The sequence below is a fragment of the Bufo bufo genome, chromosome 7 (genome assembly GCF_905171765.1).
Source record: "Bufo bufo chromosome 7, aBufBuf1.1, whole genome shotgun sequence".
NCBI classification, from domain to species: domain Eukaryota; kingdom Metazoa; phylum Chordata; class Amphibia; order Anura; family Bufonidae; genus Bufo; species Bufo bufo.
Window position 1 is genome coordinate 192,522,542 of NC_053395.1, and position 21,918 is coordinate 192,544,459.

General features: G+C 45.7%; 2 protein-coding genes across 2 annotated transcripts in view; both read left to right on the plus strand.

Annotated features, from left to right (window-relative positions):
• Positions 1–21,918, plus strand: part of LOC121008154 (polypeptide N-acetylgalactosaminyltransferase 3-like) — a 235,943-nt gene that overhangs the window by 44,813 nt on the left and 169,212 nt on the right. The window lies entirely within an intron of this gene.
• Positions 1–21,918, plus strand: part of LOC121008819 (polypeptide N-acetylgalactosaminyltransferase 3-like) — an 89,190-nt gene that overhangs the window by 40,849 nt on the left and 26,423 nt on the right. The window contains exons 5-10 of the mRNA XM_040441515.1: positions 2,813–2,962; positions 4,661–4,895; positions 11,336–11,453; positions 12,275–12,475; positions 13,646–13,777; positions 14,848–14,952. Of these exons, the coding sequence (XP_040297449.1) occupies positions 2,813–2,962; positions 4,661–4,895; positions 11,336–11,453; positions 12,275–12,475; positions 13,646–13,777; positions 14,848–14,952 (941 nt within the window). The remainder of the gene's footprint in view (positions 1–2,812; positions 2,963–4,660; positions 4,896–11,335; positions 11,454–12,274; positions 12,476–13,645; positions 13,778–14,847; positions 14,953–21,918) is intronic.

The following is a 21,918-nucleotide window of genomic DNA, read 5'->3' on the forward strand; positions in this document are numbered from 1 at the left end:
GACAGGGCACTTTTAATGGGGAATTAACCTTTACATTCTGCATTTCATCTGACAGTTTATTTTCTTCAGTGAATACAGTGAATAAAAATTTTTTTTATAGCATTTTCTTTCTCCGCATCGTTCTCTGCAACTCCCCCCTCATTACTCTGTAGAGGGCCGACACCTTCAGATTTATACTCTTTACCATTTATATAATTGAAAAACATTTTTGGGTTCGTTTTGCTCTCTTTGGCAATTAATCTCTCGGTATCTAGTTTGGCCACTTTTATTTGTTTTTTACATATTCTATTTTTCTACTTATTGTTTTTCAGTGGTTCCTCACTACCCTCCTGTTTTAGTAATTTAAATGCTTTCTTTTTGTCATTTATTGTTTTCTTTACAGTTCTATTTATCCACATTGGTTTTTTCTTGTTCCTTAACCTTTTATTCCCATAAGGTATGTACCTCTAACAATTAAATTTTAAGATGTTTTTAAAAATATCCCAATTTGTGGCTGTATTTTTATTTTTGAGGACTTTGTCCCAGCTAGTTAGCCCTGTGGCTTCTCTTAGTTGGCTAAATTAAGCTTTTTTGAAGTTTGTTATTTTTGTTCCTCCCTGAAGAAACACTCTTTCGAATGATAATTGGAAGGTTATTACTTTAGGGTCACTATTTCCCAGGTGTCCCCCAACCTGCACATCTGTTGTTCTGTCAGGTCTATTGGTTAATACTAAGTCCAGTATGGCTGTCCCTCTACTGTAGTCGGGTCCTGAACCAGTTGGGAAAGGTAATTGTCTTTGGTTATTGCCAAGAACCTGTTTTCTTTATGAGATACAAGTTTCAGTTTCCCAGTCTATATCTGGGCAGTTGAAGTCCCCCATAACCACCTCATTATGATTTGCCGCCTCATCTATCTCGTTTAGTAGTAGATTTTCTGTGGACTTAGTAGGTGGTTTATAATAAACTCCTATTAGTATTTTTTTTATTTTTTTGCCTCCATGTATTTCTACCCACAGTGACTCCACATGTTCATGTTCCTCACTTATATCTTCCCGGAGTGTGGTCTTTAGATAGGACTTTACATAAAGGCAGACCCCTCCCACTCTCCGGTTTTGGCGATCCTTTCTAAACAGACTGTAACCTTGTACATTAACTGCCCAGTCATAGCTATCATCCAGCCATGTCTCAGTTATTCCCACTATGTCATAGTCCTCCTCACACATCACTAATTCCAGTTAACCAGTTTTATTAGTCAGGCTTCTGGCATTAGTATACATATAATTAAGAGGTTTATGTATATTTTGTCACCCTACACTTTTCCTTCTGAGCTGTTCTAGTCCCTCCTTCCATTCCTCCCCCAGTCCCATTACCTTGCCCCCGGTCTCTATCTGCACTATCTTCCCCTCATATAATGTAATTTCCCTCCCCTACCAGTCCCTAGTTCAAACACTCCTCCAACCTTCTAGCCATCTTCTCCCCCCACACAGCTGCCCCTTCCCCATTGAGGTGCAGACCATCCCTACGATAGAGCCTGTAGCGGAGAGAGAAGTCGGCCCAGTTCTCCAGGAACCCAAACCCCTCCTTCCTACACCAGTTCTTGAGCCACTTGTTAACCTCCCTAATCTCCCGCTGCCTTTCTTGTGTGGCTCGTAGTACCGGTAGTACTTTGGAAATTACTACCTTTGATGTCCTTGCCCTAAGCTTTTGACATAAATCCCTGAGACATTATTAAGGACACGCCACCTACCTCTAACTTTGCCATTGGTTCCGATATGGACCATGACCACTGGATCTTCTCTGTCGAATTTGAGCGCCTGGAAGACAACACACCGTTCGACAATCCCGGTCTTTGTGACAGATCGCCCTATCTGTACCCCTAATAAATGACTCCCACTACCAGCACCTGTCTGTCCTGGTCTGCTCTCCTGGTTCCCTGCTTACTGGAGCTGACATACCCCTGACTGGCAGAGAAAGTGTCCGGCTGCAGCAGTGCTCTCCCTGAACCGACATCCCCCTCATCTGCCAACTGTGCAAACTTGTTGGGGAGTGTCAGATCAGGGCTAGCCTCCCTGGCACTCTTCCCTCTACCCCGCTTTCTAACTGTTACCCAGCTAGCTACCTCACTTTCCTTAACGTCCTCGCTACCACCCTCCCCTACATCTACCCCATAGAGTGCTTGCTCAGTGAGCAGCAGACTCTTTTCCAACTTGTCAATGCTTCTCAGTGTTGCTCACATTTTGAACAAAAATATGCACCCTCAATCGACTGTTCCAAGACTGCATACATTAGACAAGATGTGCACTGGACTGCGCTGTCAATAATGGAACACATACTAAATGGGGATAACAGAAGAAAAATACAATACAGTGCAGTGATAAGTATATAACTTACTGTAGCCCCCTCCTAAAGTTCCTGAATCTCAAGTCACGTAATCTAAAGTCACATACTTAATACAAACACACAGTTAAAAATCAAACACGCGAGCGCTCACAAACTCGTGTTATTTGCCTGCTTGTATAAATGCAGCTGTCAAACCAGCCTGCTTTTTTTTCCTCTGGATTCAAAATCTAGCAGAAAGCCTTCCTAGAAGAGTAGAAGATGTTTCAGCTGCAAAGGGGGCACCAACTCCATATTGATGCCTATGGATTTAGAATGATATGTTGTAGAAGCTCCTGTAGGTGTAATGTGTACTGTCCATATAGTGTTGGTAAGAAACGCAGACTCCTTTGACGTACATTATATGTAAATTATATCAACCCCTACTATTTTGTTGGCATTTAATGAAGAAATCTAAAGTTTACAGCCATAAATTTGTACTTTATGTATTTTTCAGAATACTTAAAGGATAAGCTGGATGAGTACGTAAAGCCGTTTCAGATAGTGAAGGTGGTCCGACAGAGGGAAAGAAAAGGACTGGTCTCCGCTCGTTTGCTCGGTGCTTCAGTAGCAACGGGTGACACTTTGACATTTTTGGATGCACATTGTAAGTAATGGTGGTAACTGGTTATAGGACATGAGATGATGTACCCTCCCCCACCTGTAAATGAAAGGAGGGTCTCTAGGGCCCCCTTTACTGAGGCTCCAGTGTCTCCTTTTTTCCATTGGTATTTATCTGATTGTAGTCTGAGTGTAAAGCATAAGGGAGGAACCGAGGCCAGTAGTATGTCCATTTTGCTGCACTACAGCGTAGTCACCGATCGTAACTCTGCAAGAAGCCATGTTTTTATATGGAAGATACTTGTCTATTTGAGGCCAGGTGTATCAGTTAAATGGTGACCGCTTGATGTGACGTCAAACAGATTTGATGAACCTGTGACCTTACATTTTACATATGGCCTCAGGTATATTACTCTGAAGTTAAGGGGTCTTAAATAACATGGACTATATATTTGTAGCTCAGTTGCCTAACGCCTTTCCCTTGACCTTGATCTGTGGCTCCAGCGTTTGATGACATTGTTGTCATCACATTGAACAAATGTATCACGCTTGGTACTTTCCTTGCTGTGGCAATGGACTCATAGATGGCTAGTGCATGAGCAGTCCGCCTGTAAAGGAGAATGCTGCGCCTGCGCCATTTATTTCTGGAGCCATCAATCACGGACAAGGGGCCTTATATTTATAGTGGTATTATGGCTTCACGATATTATCCTCAGGAAAGGCCATTAAAGAGGACTTCTGACCTCTCCATGTCTTTTTGTGGCTACATGCATTCCTCTTGTAATAATTCTGGAGCATCTAATATCATAACTCTATCATGTGCCACTCCTTTATTATTCCTGCTAGAAGTTATGACTGAATTGCTGACAGTTTGCAATGAAGGTCCAGATGAGTGTTCTCAGTTGCCCCCCCCCCCCACCCCCCATCTGGACCTTAATTGCAAATGGCTAGTAATTCATAACTTCTAGAAGCCGCAATAAAGGATTGGTACCAGAGAGTTAAAAGAATAGATGATTATTAAGTGGGGGAATCTAAGTAGTTACTAGAACAGACATGTCAGGAGAGGTTACATATCCACTTCGCTACCCTGTAGCAGGTAAACATTGAATAGGCTGCAGCCCTTGTCCAAGTTCTGTGGGCCCTTCAGACTGGTGATCGGTGAGTGTGCCGAGAGATGGACCTTCACCAATCCGATACTGATCGTCTATTAATATTGTGAAGCTGGAATACCCATTTAACCCAGTAGAAAAACAGTGTGCAGTAAGTGCTCTCCCTTTATAAAGAGATATATGGGTACAGAATATTGTCCCTAAAGACAAATGGGATTATAGAAGGTAAAGAACTTTGTAGGAACGGTGACCCTGCTGTCTATGCATAGGTATGGAAAGAGCAAGGCCTATGCTTGCCCTGGCGCTATTATAAACTTGTCTTATAATAGTCAGGGGATGGACCCAGCACTAGCTGTATGTAGGTTTATAGCCTCACATTACTAGTGGATATTCTCTTTGTTTCCTGTACACAACCATTTTAGGAATTTATTGTAGAAAACCTGTAATCTAAGACTCAGCATCTCCATTAAAACCCCATAATGGCACATACTGAAAGTACAAAAAGTTTATTATAAGGATAGAATCTGCACAAGAACCTGAAAATAGCGCGCCGCAAACTGACGACCACCCGGCTTGTACACAGTGAAAAATGCGCACTTTTTATTACATGTACTAATTCTCCTGTATGTTCCTAGGTGAGTGTTTCTATGGTTGGCTGGAGACCTTGTTGGCAAGAATTGCAGAGAATTATACCACTGTCGTCAGTCCAGATATTGCCACCATTGACCTCAGGACTTTTGAGTTTAACAGCCCGTTAGCATACAGAAACAATAGCAAGCGGGGGAAATTTGATTGGGGCTTGGTATTTCGATGGGAAACCGTCCCAAGTTTGGAGAACAAGAAAAGGAAAGATGAGACTTACCCAATAAAGTAAGATGATTAGACCATATATAATATGCATTAATAAGGCTAAGCTTGAGTTATTCTGGTTAGTCAGGTGCTACAAATTCGACTTCTTAAGGTGGATGGCCCATATTGACGGATATGTTGTCATACGTCTTTCCAAGACTTCTGCTTGGCAAGTTTGCCTGGTTTTGCAATGATACATCCCTGGTTCTGTTATTGTGCAGCTTTGTATTTCAGGATACTGGAAGAAGAATGAAGAGCTGTAACAGTGCACAAACTGGTTGTCAGTCAGACAACTTTCTTAGAGGCAGAGGGGGTCAATATTCTTCTCTCACCTACAATCTGGACTAGGTCTAGGGGGCTCTATAGGACGGAGCTGGCCCTGCCCTTAACTATCATACTTGAGCGATAAGGTCTGAAAAAGAAAGCAGTGATAGAATTGTTTTGGTGATAGTTTCTATGAGCAACACCAACAGTTCTTGTCTGCACTGCTTGAGGCCTATTGTTGCAAAAGTGGATGTGGAACCACTGTGTCAACCAACAGCTTTGACTTTGGGCTAATTTTAAGGGCATTATCCTAGCAGTACCCTGGATTTCCCCCTTTAACCCCTGTACTGGGATCTGGATTTTGCTGCAGGGGAGGCACCAGGCTTTTACCTCCTGGTGTAGCCTGTGTTTTTGACAGTTGACCCATGGCGGCAGAGGCATCGGTAGAGAGCACCGATAGATGAGGAAAAATCGTAGTCTGGGACAGGCTGAGGTCAGGGCTGGTGGAGTTCATGCATTACAGTAAATGGTCCAAAGTCAGGGCAGGCAACAAAGGTTCAATATTTAGCTCAAGTCAGATCAGGCACTGGAGGGTCAGAATCCAGGAATCAGGCAGAAGTAGGTCTATACAAGCAGACGAACGAAACAGCACACATTTGAAGGAACTGGAAGCTAAATAACCTATTGCTCAGGCACCTTCTTCATAGGGGAAGATGTCTTAAGTATCCAAAGGTGACTATCCATAGGCTGGAGTAAATTAGGGTGCACGTTAACCTTTTAAGAGCTGGAAGGAGCACCATACAGGCAGAAGGGAGAGGCTTTGCTGGCAAGAGAAGGCTGCCGCATGCCAGAGAAGATGAGACCAGCGGCCGGATGAAGCAGGCGGGTCAGAGCTGCTGGGAGAACCGAGGGGTGGGAGGAGAGGCTCCCATGGCATACTGGACAGGGGACGCCAATATATCAACCATTATATACTAAATACTCAATGCTGAACGATCAGCAGGTTTCCCATACTGCTGGATATTATAGGTGGTCTCCTCCAAGGCATCTCCACCCCACAATACTCCCCCTTTAACTAAAGCAACAAATATAAGAAAGCCTTATCCTAAGACCTAGATGCGAGCATGCTGCTGTAAAAGAAATCTGGGCTCTCTGTCTGCCATCCTCTTTTTGCCTGGTCTTCTGTAGCCAAATATCCTATGTGGAGTAGTACTGTACTCGCTTTTTAAGGAAGGTTCCCTGAATGCACCAGGACATGATGAGGGTGATGATGGGGGTATAGGATGTCATGCAGATTTTATAACACTTTCTGATGAGTGGGTAGGCTTGTTAGCATTATTATAGACATGATTGATATGGGGGTTACGTTCATTCTTCCCTTTTGACGCTGATTGCTAGAGATTTCTTTCTTGATTGCTGAAGATTCCCATCCTCTACGATGTGGTCAGGGAATAATTCCTGCTGCACTCATTGCATTTGTAGACTCTGATGTATTTTTAAAGGTAATGTGTCATCAGAAAATGACCTTTTGTTTAAATCAAGTTTTTATGTTAACAATTTTAAAACGTTTTAGGAGATCTTTTTCATTTAAATTTTCCATGTCACTATCTATCTATTCTACTAAAGTCCTGCAGTTTTCACTTTGGACTCTAGGCCTAATAATAGGCTGTCACTCCCTGTTCTGCAGAGATCACTTCTCAACAGTCATCTCATTTTCATCAAAGGCAGGATTACAATGATTGAATCCACCAGTAGATGCTGTACAGATCTTATCTACTTTCCTCCCTGCACAATGACAACTCTCTAGAAAACTCTCCCTTAGAAATTGATCAACTTCAGTCTATTTTGTCTTATGGCCCATGTGGCTGCTGTAAAGCAGATCTCTGAATACTGTTAATAGCAGCTACGGCAAGTTGACTGCCCCCATAATCGTGTACAGAAAATAAAATAAAAAATGTACAAGAAGGAAATGAGAACAGATTAGAAATACAGAATACGGATCCGTATTTAGTCTGTAAAATACACTGCTCAAAAAAAATAAAGGGAACACAAAAATAACACATCCTAGATCTGAATTAATTACTGTATTTTCCTGCGTATAAGACTACTTTTTAACACCTGAAAATCTTCTCAAAAGTCGGGGGTCGTCTTATACGCCGGTATACGGCGTGCTGAAACTTACTTCCTAGCCGGACTTCAGGGACAGGCGCCCTCTAGCTGAGCCACCGTGCGCTGCATCCCGGCCAGCCGCTCCTGAAGCAGCCCACTCTCCCCGCTCTAGTGGTTTTCTCATGCCGGCAGTATCACATTGCGTACTACCACTCAGATCGTCTTGAAGACGGGGAAGGGGGGGGGGGGCTGGGCAGGCAGGGAGAGCTGACCCACCCAATACAAGCAGGCTTTGTATGCAGTGTGCACAGAAAATACCGGTACATCGCTTGCCGTGATTGGCTGGTTGTTGTATACTGGGTTGGATTGGCGATTCTGAGGGAAGGCAGGGAAAGCAGGAGCATCTGCACTTCAGCCAATGCTAATGTTGGAACGGCGGATCTCTTTTTTTAAATTTTTTATTTCAACACCTTTATTAATATACCAAGGCAATACAAAAGAAGAAAAGAAAAACAAGCTTCAACTTGATGTAATAATATAATTATTTGTTACCACTTTACCCTTAACCCCCATTTCTTGCCCCCCCATCATTTCACATTTCTGCCCCTCATGATTCATGTCCATTTCTTGCCCCCCCCCCCCCCATCATTTCAAATTTCTGCCCCTCATGATTCATGTCCATTTCTTGCCCCCCATCATTTCACATTTCTGCCCCTCATGATTCATGTCCATTTCTTGCCCCCCCATCATTTCACATTTCAGCCCCTCATGATTCATATCCATTTCTTGCCCCCCCATCATTTCACATTTCTGCCCCTCATTATTCATGTCCATTTCTTGCCCCCCCATGTGCCAATATCATAGTGCCATCCTCTCCCCCTGCCCCCTAATGTGCCAGTATCAAGTGCCTCTCTCCTCCCCCCTCCATGTTCCAGTATCATGGTGCCAATAGCCCCCCTCCCCCGTGGCAGTAAAGTAACAGTCCGGTATTTAAAAAAAAACAAAAAAACACTTTTATACTTACCTTCATGTCAGCGATGCGATGCAGCCTCTAGTGTTGAAGATTTGGTGCTCGTGTTCTTATTTAGCCTGTCTTTCAGAAAAGTTTATGATGGGATTTGAACCCATGACCTTCTGTATCAGAGGCAAAGCACTTACCCACACAGCTATGAGAGCTGTATAGCCAGTTACTGACTTCTACTGTAGATAACTTTGATACCTAGTGTACATACACATGACAGTTGCCCCAACACACCCAGCTCTGCTACATCCATACACAGTGTGCTGGGGCAGCTGTCATGTGTATGTACACTAGGTATCAAAGTTATCTACAGTAGAAGTCTTATATATATATTTTTTTTTAAACTAACTGGCTATACAGCTCTCATAGCTGTGTGGGTAAATGCCTTGCCTCTGATGTGAAAGGTCGCGAGTTCGAAGGAGAAAATTTTCTGAAAGACATGCTAAATGAGATTTAAATACACCAGGGTCTCATAGCTCAGAGAGTGTGTTGCTGCGGCTGCTGCCTCAGCCTGTCAGCTGCATGCCGCTCGCTCTGTGACTGAGACAGTGAGGGCCAGGGGGCGGCCGGGCTGCTCGGCACACAGGCTCAGTGGGGTAAATGTAAGTTAGCAAGTTAATTGTTTGCCGCCCCCCCTTCTCTGCGCCCTCAAGCAGCCGCTTGGGCTGCCTTATGATAGAGCCGGCCCTGCACACTGTACAGTATACAAATGGCTAACAGTCAAGACCCCATCATGGCTCTACCAGCAAGAAAAAAAGAAATATGAAGCCAGTTTAAAACTTAAAGTTGTAAACTTTGCCATGAAACATAATAACTGCGCTGCTACAAGACGATATGGAGTAACAAAACAGATGGTTCGGGACTAGAGAGCAAATGAAAAAGCATTAAAGAGTGTGCCAAGGGGTAAGTGTGCATTAAGAAGAGGCACCGCACATTGGCCAGAACTCGAAAAACCTGTAGCAGACATGGTGAATGAGCATCGCCAAAATGGCTATGTAGTGACACGAAATAAAATACGTTTGTTCGCACTTCAGTGGCCAAATCTAACCCAGATCACAGCACAGATCTAAGGCCACTGTATCCTGGTGCACTAGATTCCTGGAAAGGCAGAATATGGTACTGAGGCAAAAGACGAAAATTGCGCAACAATTACCTGCAGATCTTGATGCCAAAGTAAATAGCGTTGGAGGGGTAGTCTTATACGGCGAGTATAGCCCAAATCCTATATTTTAACTGGAAAAGTAGGGCGTCGTCTTATACGCTCAGTCGTCTTATACGCCGGAAAATACGGTAAATATTCTTCTGAAATACTTTGTTCTTTACATAGTTGAATGTGCTGACAACAAAATCACACAAAAATAAAAAAATGAAAATCAAATTTTTCAACCCATGGAGGTCTGGATTTGGAGTCACCCTCAAAATTAAAGTGGAAAAACACACTATAGGCTGATCCAACTTTTATGTAATGTCCTTAAAACAAGTCAAAATGAAGCTCAGTAGTGTGTGTGGCCTCCACGTGCCTGTATGACCTCCCTACAACGCCTGTGCATGCTCCTGATGAGGTGGCGGACAGTCTCCTGAGGGATCTCTTCCCAGACCTGGACTAAAGCATCTGCCAACTCCTGGACTGTCTGTGGTGCAATGTGATGTTGGTGGATAGAGCGAGACATGATGTCCCAGATGTGCTCAATTGGATTCAGGTCTGGGGAACGGGCGGGCCAGTCCATAGCATCAATGCCTTCGTCTTGCAGGAACTGCTGACACACTCCAGCCACATGAGGTCTAGCATTGTCTTGCATTAGGAGGAACCCAGGGCCAACCGCACCAGCATATGGTCTCACAAGGGGTCTGAGGATCTCATCTCGGTACCTAATGGCAGTCAGGCTACCTCTGGCGAGCACATGGAGGGCTGTGCGGCCCTCCAAAGAAATGCCACCCCACACCATTACTGACCCAATGCCAAACCGGTCATGCTGGAGGATGTTGCAGGCAGCAGAACGTTCTCCACGGCGTCTCAAGACTCTGTCACGTCTGTCACATGTGCTCAGTGTGAACCTGCTTTCATCTGTGAAGAGCACAGGGCGCCAGTGGCGAATTTGCCAATATTGGTGTTCTCTGGAAAATGCCAAACGTCCTGCACGGTGTTGGGCTATAAGCACAACCCCCACCTGTGGACCTCGGGCCCTCATATCACCCTCATGGAGTCTGTTTCTGACCGTTTGAGCAGACACATGCACATTTGTGGCCTGCTGGAGGTCATTTTGCAGGGCTCTGGCAGTGCTCCTCCTGTTCCTCCTTGCACAAAGGCGGAGGTAGCAGTCCTGCTGCTGGGTTGTTGCCCTCCAATGGCCTCCTCCACGTCTCCTGATGTACTGGCCTGTCTCCTGGTAGCGCCTCCATGCTCTGGACACTACGCTGACAGACACAGCAAATCCTCTTGCCACAGCTCGCATTGATGTGCCATCCTGGATAAGCTGCACTACCTGAGCCACTTGTGTGGGTTGTAGACTCTGTCTCATGCTTCCACTAGAGTGAAAGCACCGCCAGCATTCAAAAGTGACCAAAACATCAGCCAGGAAGCATAGGAACTGAGAAGTGATCTGTGGTCACCACCTGCAGAACCACTCCTTTATTGGGGGTGTCTTGCTAATTGCCTATAATTTCCACCTGTTGTCTATCCCATTTGCACAACAGCATGTGAAATTGATTGTCACTCAGTGTTGCTTCCTATGTGGACAGTTTGATTTCACAGAAGTGTGATTGACTTGGAGTTACATTGTGTTGTTTAAGTGTTCCCTTTATTTTTTTGAGCAGTGTATATATCTGATGCACTTCCTTTAAGGGACCTATAAATTGAAAATACTTGGTGCTGCAAGAAAAAATAAAATTGGTTCATAATGAGTTGTCCACTGACAGAAACAAAGATTGGGCTCAGTTTTATTGCAGCCTGTCCAATCAACTACTGTCAAAGTTGTCTGAGGGCATGTTTCAGTCAAAAAAGAGATATTGACAAACTCCATGGAGATTTCCTCCTTGATTACTATATTAATGTTGAACTTTCCTGTAGGACACCAACTTTTGCTGGAGGTCTATTCTCGATTTCCAAGGAATACTTTGAGCACATAGGAAGTTATGATGAAGATATGGAGATATGGGGCGGTGAAAATTTAGAAATGTCTTTTAGAGTAAGTATATCTGTCTGAAATCTGCAGATGCTTCATATTTATGGTCTTTGCTGTAGATCTAATTGTTTTAAAAGGGGTTGTGCCGCGAAAAATATTCTAAATTTTTGACACCAGCACCTGGATCTTAATACTTTTGTAATTGCGTATTATTCAAAATGTATTACAGCCACTGAGCTACTCAGTAACGTGTATCTGTATATTACCATCTGTTGTTTATTTTCCTTGTTTCTCTGTCCACCTCAGTAACAGTGCTGAAGTGGACGCACATGCTCAGTTCCATCCTTCAATTGCTGTGAACTGTATTCACTGTTAGAAGCTGAGACAGTTAGGGCTCTTTCACATCACCGCTAGTTATTTTTATTCTTCTGCTAGGTTGGAGGAGCAGAGCAATGAAAATGACAGAAGTTCTGGATCTAGGACAAAACTGAATCAAACTCTGTCAAATGAATCCCCCTGACTATAATGGGATCTGTTTAGTTTTAGTTTAGGAGTCAACTCTTTTGGCGGAAAACAAGTCCTGCATTCAGGCTGTTTTGGATGGAATCTGCAACAGAGGTCCTGTACAGAGCCTCCAAAGCATATGTGAGCTAGACCTTCCAGGGAGAGTGCTGCATCAGAAAGGACATGCCCCCTGAGCTGCCAGCCTGAAATAAATCTAGCAGAGCAATGAATGTGGAGATCTCTGGATCCATGTGAGGTACAGGGCTGGTTCTAGCTTTGTTGGAAAGATATTGTCATGTACTATATGATGTTTGATTTTCACTTTTTACAGTAATCACGGGGTAACCCCTTCTTTGAACATTTCCTCTTTGTGTGAACAGGTGTGGCAGTGCGGAGGGCAGCTGGAAATCCTGCCCTGTTCAGTTGTCGGTCATGTATTCCGCAGCAAGTTTCCTCATACCTTTCCTAAAGGCACTCAGGTGATCACCCGAAACCAGGTGCGCCTGGCCGAAGTGTGGATGGATGGTTACAAAGAAATATTTTACCGAAGAAATCGGGAAGCTGCAAACATTGTCCAACAGGTGGGTGAGCCCAACTTCTCTCTCCGAATATCAAGAGATCCCAAAAGCCATTGGTGCAGCTCTGGTAGAAATGTTTGAAAGCCTTTTGTAATCTGGTAGAGGGGAAATGATGGTAGAGGGGAAAACCTTAATGACCTTGGTTCACCGGTCATTCCTTCTTCACTTAGTCTATGTAGAAGCTCTGCTCGCACTTGACTCCTCGCCATTTTCTCTTGCCATCGTTCTCTGTGGCAGACAATGATATTCAAGGACTGTCCAATGAAGATGCAGCAGCATAGAAAGAGAAATCGCCTGAATGTGGACAAACTCCACTGTGGCGTCATATGAACCGTTACTATCATTGACCCATTACCCCTGAGGAGTTTAAGCAAAACAAGTTTGGGGATTAGGGGCCTCATGACGGTGAAGGCGGTTGAATATAGACTGCATGGACTGCCGTTACACTGGCCCATGATATATTTTATTTATTTGTTTTATGCACTTATATAGCGCTGACATATTCCGCAGCGCTTTACAGACATTAGCATCGAGTTCCCTATCAGTATATCTGGAGTGGGGGAGGAAACTAAAAACCCAGAGGAAACACGGGGAGAACATACAAACTCCAAGCAGATGTTGTCCATGGTTGGATTCGAACCTAGGACAACAGCGATGCAACCACTGAGCGACTATGATTGACCTATGACAGTTTGGATTTGCTAAAAGCAACGATAGTGATAGTGTGAACAGCATGGTAGACGCACACAATGGTAACATGCTGCCCTAACCACCTAATGGGACCATTCCAGTTTGAATTCAGTTTGATTGGCTCGTCGCTCGGATAGCAGTCTAGTCTTAGTAAATGTTTCTGCAGTGTTGGGTTAGACTAGGGCTACACTGCCACTGTACAGTGACTGATTGATTGTAACTATTGAACTACAGCAGCAGTCCACATGAATGCAATCTCGTGGACTGCAGCATCATATAATAGTTAAACTCAATCATTCATGCTACAAAAAGTCACAGTGTAGCTCAGGCCTTAAAGCACTAAAACTGTAAGGATGCACAGTTCGGAGTCTTCAAGGATCCTCTCTCTATATGTAGAAGTTCAGTTGATTTTAGGTATCTTTGTTGGATATTTTTCACACTGCTATTAATTTTTATTTTTTTTGTTTGTTTTTTCGTTAATAGAAATCCTATGGAGATTTATCAAAAAGATACAGTTTACGACAAAACCTTCAATGCAAGAATTTTTCATGGTATCTGAATAACGTCTATCCGGAAATGTATGTGCCAGACCTGGTCCCACTCATCTACGGAGATGTAAGTTCTAAATCACATCCGTCTGCTTTTCCTGATATCTGGGTCGATCAGCGTAATGATCCAGTTTTCAGAGCCAGGAATGAAAATGTAAGAGAAAGGCAGCGCCTTGTAGTGTGCAGGGCCATCGTTAGAAACAATGTGATGTATTTACCTGAAACCTAAAAAGCTATATGATGGATGGATAATGAGATATCTATAATTCTGTAATGAAACCATTGCTGTTTGCATATCTTAATATAGGGCATCTGTCAGCAGATCTGTACCTATGACACTGGCTGACCTGTTACATGTGCACTGCTGCACCCTCTGCACTTTGATTTGACAGGACCAGGTGTGATGACGTCTTTACTGCCTGGTCCTGTCAATCAGTGCAGAGGAAGTGGCAGTTACAGAGAGAGCAGAGCCTCTAGGTGCAAAGCTGAACTCTACATTGTTTAGCTTACAGGGTATGTACACTTTTGCAATATGTTTTGTTTATTTTTCTCCAATTGGGGATGAGCGAATCGACTTCGGCTAAAACATCCGAAGTCGATTTGCATAAAACATTGTTCTAATACTGTAAGGAGCAGGAGCAATACTGTACGAGACTTTGCGCAATAACTTAATAAATTAATTTGTACTGTAAAAAAACATTTCCCGAACTCGGGTTTGGTTCCAAGGTACCACTCATGTCATTGGAGCCAATACACTGTAATACTGTACGGAGCTCCAGGGAGGAGACAAAGGGATGACACCGGTTGACATCGATGTCCCATAAGGTGGCCCTCAAGGACTGGGCAGATGTAAAAGCACCAGCTCCTCAAGACACTGAAGACAATCTGACCTCAGGCTCACAATTCAGAACAATAAGAGCCAAGAGGCCACACCCAGCTCCACCTTGCACGCACATTAACCCCCATACACACCAGAAAAGGGAAGTGCACACACATGCATAACAAACAACACGTTGCCACCAGCAACCATCATGCGCTGCGAAAGTGTCACGGCAAACTACCACCAAGCCGTGACAGCAGTCAGGCATTTAATGATGGTACATGGTCTAAAAGTCTGGTATTGCCTTCTTTCTGCAGATACAAAGTTTCGGCAAGCAGTGGTGTTTGGATGCTGGAGCAGATAACTTTCATGGAGACAAACCTCCTATCCTGTACACCTGCCATGGGCTGGGGGTTAACCAGGTAAAATAGCCGTGTTCCTTCATTCTTTTCACTATGTCATTATGCAAATTTGCTTCGATTTAATATGAAGATTATCCATATAATAAAAATTATTGGTATGTCCAGATCTTAAAGTAAGTAGCACCATACTTTGAGAAAATGTTTTGAACAGAGGGGGACAGAGCGTGGAGAACCCCGCCGATCACTAGAACGAGGAGAGAGAAGGGCTCACATGGCATGCCCCCTCTCCTTACTGCAGGAGACTGAACTGAGATTCGCCCATAGACTTTCTGTAGAGTCCATTTCTCTTCTGTCTCCTGCAGTGAGGAGAGAGAGCACGATATGGGATCAGTGATCGGTGGGGGCCTCAGCACTCAGACACCCATTGTTCAAAACTTTTGATATGTCACGTGACATTTAAAAAGTATTTCCAGACTATATTGTCGCTTTAAAGAAGGCCTGTCACCTCTCCCGACATGTCGGTTTTAGTAACTACCTGCGATCCCCTTTCCGTAACATCTATTCTCATGCAAGCAGTCTGCTGTAAAGGTACTGCTGGGTGTTACCAGTGGCTGGTGTGTCCAATCAGTGCTGCTGGTGTCAGACTGTGCAGGGACACACCCCCCGAACTGGTAACACCCATCTGTATCTTTACTGCAGGCAATTCATTCATAAACTTCTAGTAGAAATAGTAGAAGAATAGAATGACACAACATAAAGTCATAAGAATAGATGCTCCAGCATTGTTATTACACTGGGAATGCAAGTAGTTTCTACAACGGACTTGTCGGAGAGGCAGCTGGCGGCGCCTTCCGCATGTGTTACCATGTAGATTGGATCAATTGTATGTACTATCCGTGTGGTTATGGGGAAACATCCAGTATATCGTTTTTCTGTTTCAATAGTTTTTATTGAGTTTTTAATTTCAAACGGTTAAAGAAAGTACATTGCAGTTTGATTTGTTACAGCGTCGGGCAGAATACCATTATAATCAGGTAATCAAAGCAGAATATATGTTCCAATATAATACAATTATTCAGATAACATTCCTTATTTTATGTAAAGCATCATCCTATTCTTTATTGTGCTTCAAGGAAGCAACCTTCCGTTTTTAAAGGGAACCTGTCGTTGTGAAAATGCAGCTCAGTCTGCGTGCGAGGTGAAGCAATTGTGATGTTATAGAGCAGGAGGAGCTGTGCAGATTGTATAGTTTTATGGGCAAAGATTCAGTATAACTGCAATTTATTCCTAGAAATCTCTCTTTTCATGCTTAGGCGTCCTATGGGCGGTGCCAGGCAGTGATTGACAGCTAAGGCTACTTTCACACTGGCGTTTTAGTTTCCGTTTGTGAGATCCATTCAGGGCTCTGACAAGCAGTCCAAAACGGATCAGTTTTGCCCTTAATGCATTCTGAATGGATAAGGATCCGCTCAGAATGCATCAGTTTGGCTCCGTTCCGCCTCCATTCCGCTCTGGAGACTGACACCAAAACACTGCTTAAAGCGTTTTGGTGTCCATCTGACGAAACTGAGCCAAACGGATCCATCCTGACACACAATTTAAGTCAATGGGGACGGATCCGTTTTCTTTGGCACAATAGAAAACGGATCCGTCCTCCATTGACTTTCAATGGTGTTCAAGACGGATCCGTTTTGGCTATGTTACAGATAATACAAACGGATCCGTTCTGAATGGATGCATGCGGGTGTATTATCTAAATGGATGCGTTTGTGCAGATCCATGACGGATCCGCACTAAACGCGAGTGTGAAAGTAGCCTAACCCTGCATAACTAAGCATCAATCTCGGAGTAGGACCGCCCACATGACTCCTAAGCATAAAAAGAGCAGAGATTACAATGACCAGTAATACAAAATCTTTTTCTATTAAACTACATATCAATCTGCTCAGCTCCTCCTGCTCCACAACATGCCGCCTGCAGGCTGCACTGCATTTTTATGGCAGCAGGTTCCCTTTAAGGCTCATGCGCACGGCCGTTGCCGCCTGCAAACAGTGGGTCCACAATATACGGGCACTGTATTACAGATGCGGACCCGTTCACTTGTATGCACTACTTTTTTGTGATGCAGACCATTGGATGCGGATCACGGACCCCATTCAAGTGAATGGGTCCGCGTCCACAGGTCGATGCCCTTGCATTGCGGTCTGCAGCACAGGCCCGGGCAGCACACGTTGTGTGCATGAGCCCTAAAACACACACCTTGTATCCGGGCCACAGCTCAGTCCGTGTAAGAGAGCATAGAGCGTTTTATAAAGCGATCATCTGTCGGGTAAGGGTTTGGCTGCACTGCCGGTAACTTCTATAACTCCGGGTTAGTCTCCGATCTCTTCACATTACTGCCGAGGTGCAGCACTCCAGGCTTTCTGGAGGAGCCTTGGCCTGCTCAGCATGGGTCTTGGAATGAAAATTATAAGGTATCGGTTGTCTTCACATTCTTAAACCTTGAAGCAATCCGCTGGTTAGAAGGACTCTAAGAATCAGTCTTCCCCTCAGTACTGATGAAGCAGAGTAAAATTCCTCATACATACAGCAAGATAGTCAAGATATCATAATTATTTTTTTTTTTATAGGAATCCAAGTAAACTGACTAATGTAGTATTAGCTGAGCTGCGCCTCACTGTTTATTACAGTGCAGCCCAGGGTAACATGACAAATTCAGCTATGCTATACTACGCTTGAGTACACTTTAGTTAGAGCAAAATATGTATCTCTAGTGCATTTACTGACGTGCATAACTCATTGGGGTAATGTTTCCCTCACTGGTCGGGCACTTTTAGCAGGTGTGCATGTTCAGCCATTAAATATTAAAGTGCCTCTGTCATCAGGCTATGCCTGTGATGGCTAACCTCCGGCACTCCAGCTGTGGTACAACTACAACTCCCAAGATGTACACTTGCTTGGCTGTTCTCTGCTGTGAACTCCGTAGAAATTATAGGAGCATGCTGGGAGTCATAGTTTCACCACAGCTGGAGTGCCGGAGGTTAGCCATCACTGGTCTATGCTATCCTATGTAAGGACAGCGTAGTATGGGGACGGGTCTGCTCTCTTATTAGCCAAAATGGCACGAAAAATATTGTTCCGTTTGGCTAGAAGGAGTGATTAAGAGTGCACCAGAGACATGGATGGGGAGCAATTATTAAAGGGGTTGTCCCATTAAGACAACTTATCTCCTGTCAATTGGCCGAGGTAGGACCACTGGGGCCCATGTTCCCCACTTGAATGGAGCGGCAGTCACGCATGCTACATTCTGCTCTATGGGGCTGCTAGAGATTGCCAAGCACTTGTATTCATCTCTCTCTAGCAGCCCTATAGGGTTAAATGGAGCTTTGGACGTGCATGAGTCTGTGCCGCCTTTTCAAACGGGGGTCACAGGGGGACGGAGCTTGGCAGCAGAGCGAGACACACATGCCGCTGTGAGCTCTGCTATGGATCAAGTGGAAACGAGTTTAATGTGATCCCGATACAAGCCAGAAAATGGGCAAGACCGTGAGAGACAGGTCCAAAGACACCCTGGGACCGAACAAACCCGGCACCGGATATGGGGAAATGGACAAATTTGTCCGAAAGCAAAGCGCGGCTGGGGGTAAACAGGCTTCCAAGATGGCGCCTAGAGCGGAAACCCCTGCAGCTTTGGAGATGTCCGCAGACTCCGACAGAGAAAGTGAAAACGAGCCAGAGCATGAGGGAAAGAACTTGCTAATATCGAGAAAGTTCATGAAAGATCTCTTGGCGAACACAATAACCCCTCTACGCAAAGACCTGCAGGACTTCAAACGTGACTTCAGGCAAGTGAAGGAAAGAGTGGATGTGGTGGAAGGCCAACAAGAATCCATTATAACTCACAGTGCGGCAGTGGCTAGTAGCCTGGATAGAACCCAGGCACATATCAATCACCTATACGAAATGGTGGAAAATCAAGATAACCGCGGGCGTCGCAACAACCTATGGCTGAAAGGCCTGCCAGAAGCAATAGGGCCTGAGGCTCTGCGTGGATCGGTGACTGAACTTTTCACAACGCTGGTAGGCCCTGACTCAGTGGGAGATCTCACCATGGACAGAGTGCATAGGGCCTTGCACCCCCCCCCCCCTAAACAAGGGGAACCCCCGAGGGATGTGATATGCCGTTTATCCAGCTTCTTGACTAAAGATCAGATAATGATGGCGGCTAGAACCAAAAAATCTATCCCCTTCGGGGACACAGGAGTGTTAATATTTCAAGATCTATCTCCTATTTGTCATGGTCTTACCTGCTTGCTGCTCTCCTTCGTTTGACATGTGCTGGCGGCCATCTTGGTTTCTGGGTTTCTTGTAGCCTTCCACCCTGCGGCTCCTCCTTCCCCTGGGAGGAGCTGGATGCCTAGCTCATATATATAGGAGGTCTGTGGCTTCAGTTCCTTGCTTGGTCCTCTTGTGTTCACATGCTTCTAAGACTGCTGCTGCTTCTGGTTCCTGATCCTGGCTTCGTCTGACTACCCTGCTGGTTCCTGATCCTGGCTTCGTCTGACTACCCTGCTGGTTCCTGATCCTGGCTTCGTCTGACTACCCTGCTGGTTCCTGATCCTGGCTTCGTCTGACTACCCTTCTGGTTCCTGACCTCTGGCTTCGCAAAGACTCTGCTCGGTTTCACCATCCGTTTGGACTTTTGCTTTACAGCTTTATTTTCAATAAAGCCTTCTTATTTTCACTTATCTCTTGTTGTACGTCTGGTTCATGGTTCCGTGACATTAGGACCAAGCCATGAATTCTGACGGTACAGGGCCATCCTCGCTACCCACGCTGGTTGCCAGACTTGATCAGCAGGATCACCTGTTGGGTCGGTTCGCTGTGGCGTTGCAAACCCTGCTTGAACGCACGGCTCATTTCGCTCCCGTTGCCGATGGGTCGGTTGTCGCTCCTGGGCTCGCTCCTACTGCCGCTCCGGTTGTTGCGCCAGAGTCTACCCCGACACCTGTTGTTGCGCCTGCGGTGTTTCGGGGTATGACCGGTTCTGCCCCTCTTCCACAGCGCTTTGGGGGAGAGCCAACTCAGTGCCGAGGTTTCCTTAACCAGGTGGGCATTTATTTCGAGTTGCTGCCACATGCCTTTCCTACTGAGAGATCAAAGGTGGGCTTCTTGATCTCGCTGCTCTCGGACAAGGCCTTGGCCTGGGCCAGCCCTTTATGGGAGAACAACAATCCGGTGGTTGCCGAGTTTTCCGGTTTTGTTGCTTCTCTTCAGAAGGTATTCGATGTGCCGGCTCGTGCTGCCTCTGCTGCGAAGCTCCTTATGTCCATCAGACAGGGTTCACGATCCGTAGCTGAATACGCCATTGAGTTTCGTACCCTGGAGGTGGGCTGGAATAATGAGGCTCTGGTCGCTGCTTTCTCTCATGGTCTCTCGGATGCCTTGAAGGATGAGGTTGCAGCTAAGGACCTACCAGTTGAGCTCGAGTCTCTTATTTGTTTCCTGATTTTGATTGACACCAGACTCAGGGAGAGACCTTCCTTTAAGGAGAACCTGCGGAGGTCTAATAACAGATTGGTGCCTACGTTTGCTGTCCCACCCGTGCCTCCCTCTCCTCCCACGCCTCCTGGGGATGACTTGTCTGGGGGTGAACCCATGCAGCTGGGGTTTGCTCGCCTGTCCAAGGGGGAGAGGGCACTCCGGAGACGCGAGGGCCGATGCATGTACTGTGGTCTCGGTGGGCATTTTCGGTTGGCATGTCCGAACTGTCCGGGAAACGCTCGTACCCTGAGATCCTGTCGGGGGCAGATCTTGGGTGGAGTCTCCTCGTCCCCGGTTTCCCGTGTTGACAAACCACTGATCACTGTTGTCCTCTCCTGGGTCGGGGGCTCGGTGACGACCCAGGCGTTGGTGGACTCTGGTGCTGGTGGTTTGTTCATTGATAGTGTGTTCGCTGCCGCCAATTCCATTCCTCTGCAGGCTCGAGGTTCCCCACTGGCTCTTGAGGCGATAGACGGCAGACCCCTTCTGCCGCCACACGTGACTCATGAGACCCTTCCAGTGGGGATAGCCATTGGTGCCGTTCACAGAGAGTCGGTCTGCCTCCAGGTTATTTCGTCTCCACACTACTCGGTGGTCTTGGGGTACCCCTGGCTCCAGAAGCATAATCCGACTTTCGATTGGAGATCGGTCGAGATCCTCTCGTGGTCACCGCAGTGTGGGGCTAGTTGCATCCATGGGTCTGTCAAGTTGCTGTGTACTTCCTCAGACTCTCTGTTGCCTCCTGAATACGAGGAGTACCGGGATGTATTCGATAAGGTGCGCGCGGTTGCCCTACCTCCGCACCGCCCATACGATTGTGCCATAGAGTTACAATCTGGTGCCGTTCCTCCTCGTGGCAAAGTCTATCCACTGTCGGTAGCGGAGAATGAGGCCATGGAGGAGTACGTGAGGGAGGCGCTTTCACGCGGACACATTCGCAAATCTTCGTCCCCGGCAGGGGCTGGATTTTTCTTTGTGAAAAAGAAGGGCGGTGAGTTGAGGCCTTGCATCGATTACAGGGGTCTCAATCGCATCACGATCAAGAACGCTTACCCAATACCCTTGATTTCCGAGCTGTTCGATCGCCTTAAAGGGGCCACGGTCTTTACCAAACTCGACCTGAGGGCGGCATATAACCTGGTAAGGATCAAGGCGGGCGATGAGTGGAAGACCGCGTTTAACACCAGGACCGGTCATTACGAATCCTTGGTTATGCCCTTTGGGTTGTGCAATGCGCCCGCAGTCTTTCAGGAATTCATCAACGATGTTTTCCGTGACCTGTTGCAGCAGTGTGTGGTAGTCTATTTGGATGACATCTTGGTATATTCTGAATCCATGGAGGCCCACATTCTGGATGTCAGACGAGTGTTGCAACGGTTACGAGAGAACAAGCTGTTCGGTAAGCTTGAGAAATGCGAATTTCACCGATCCCAGGTAACCTTCTTAGGTTACATCATTTCCGCTGAGGGGTTCTCCATGGAT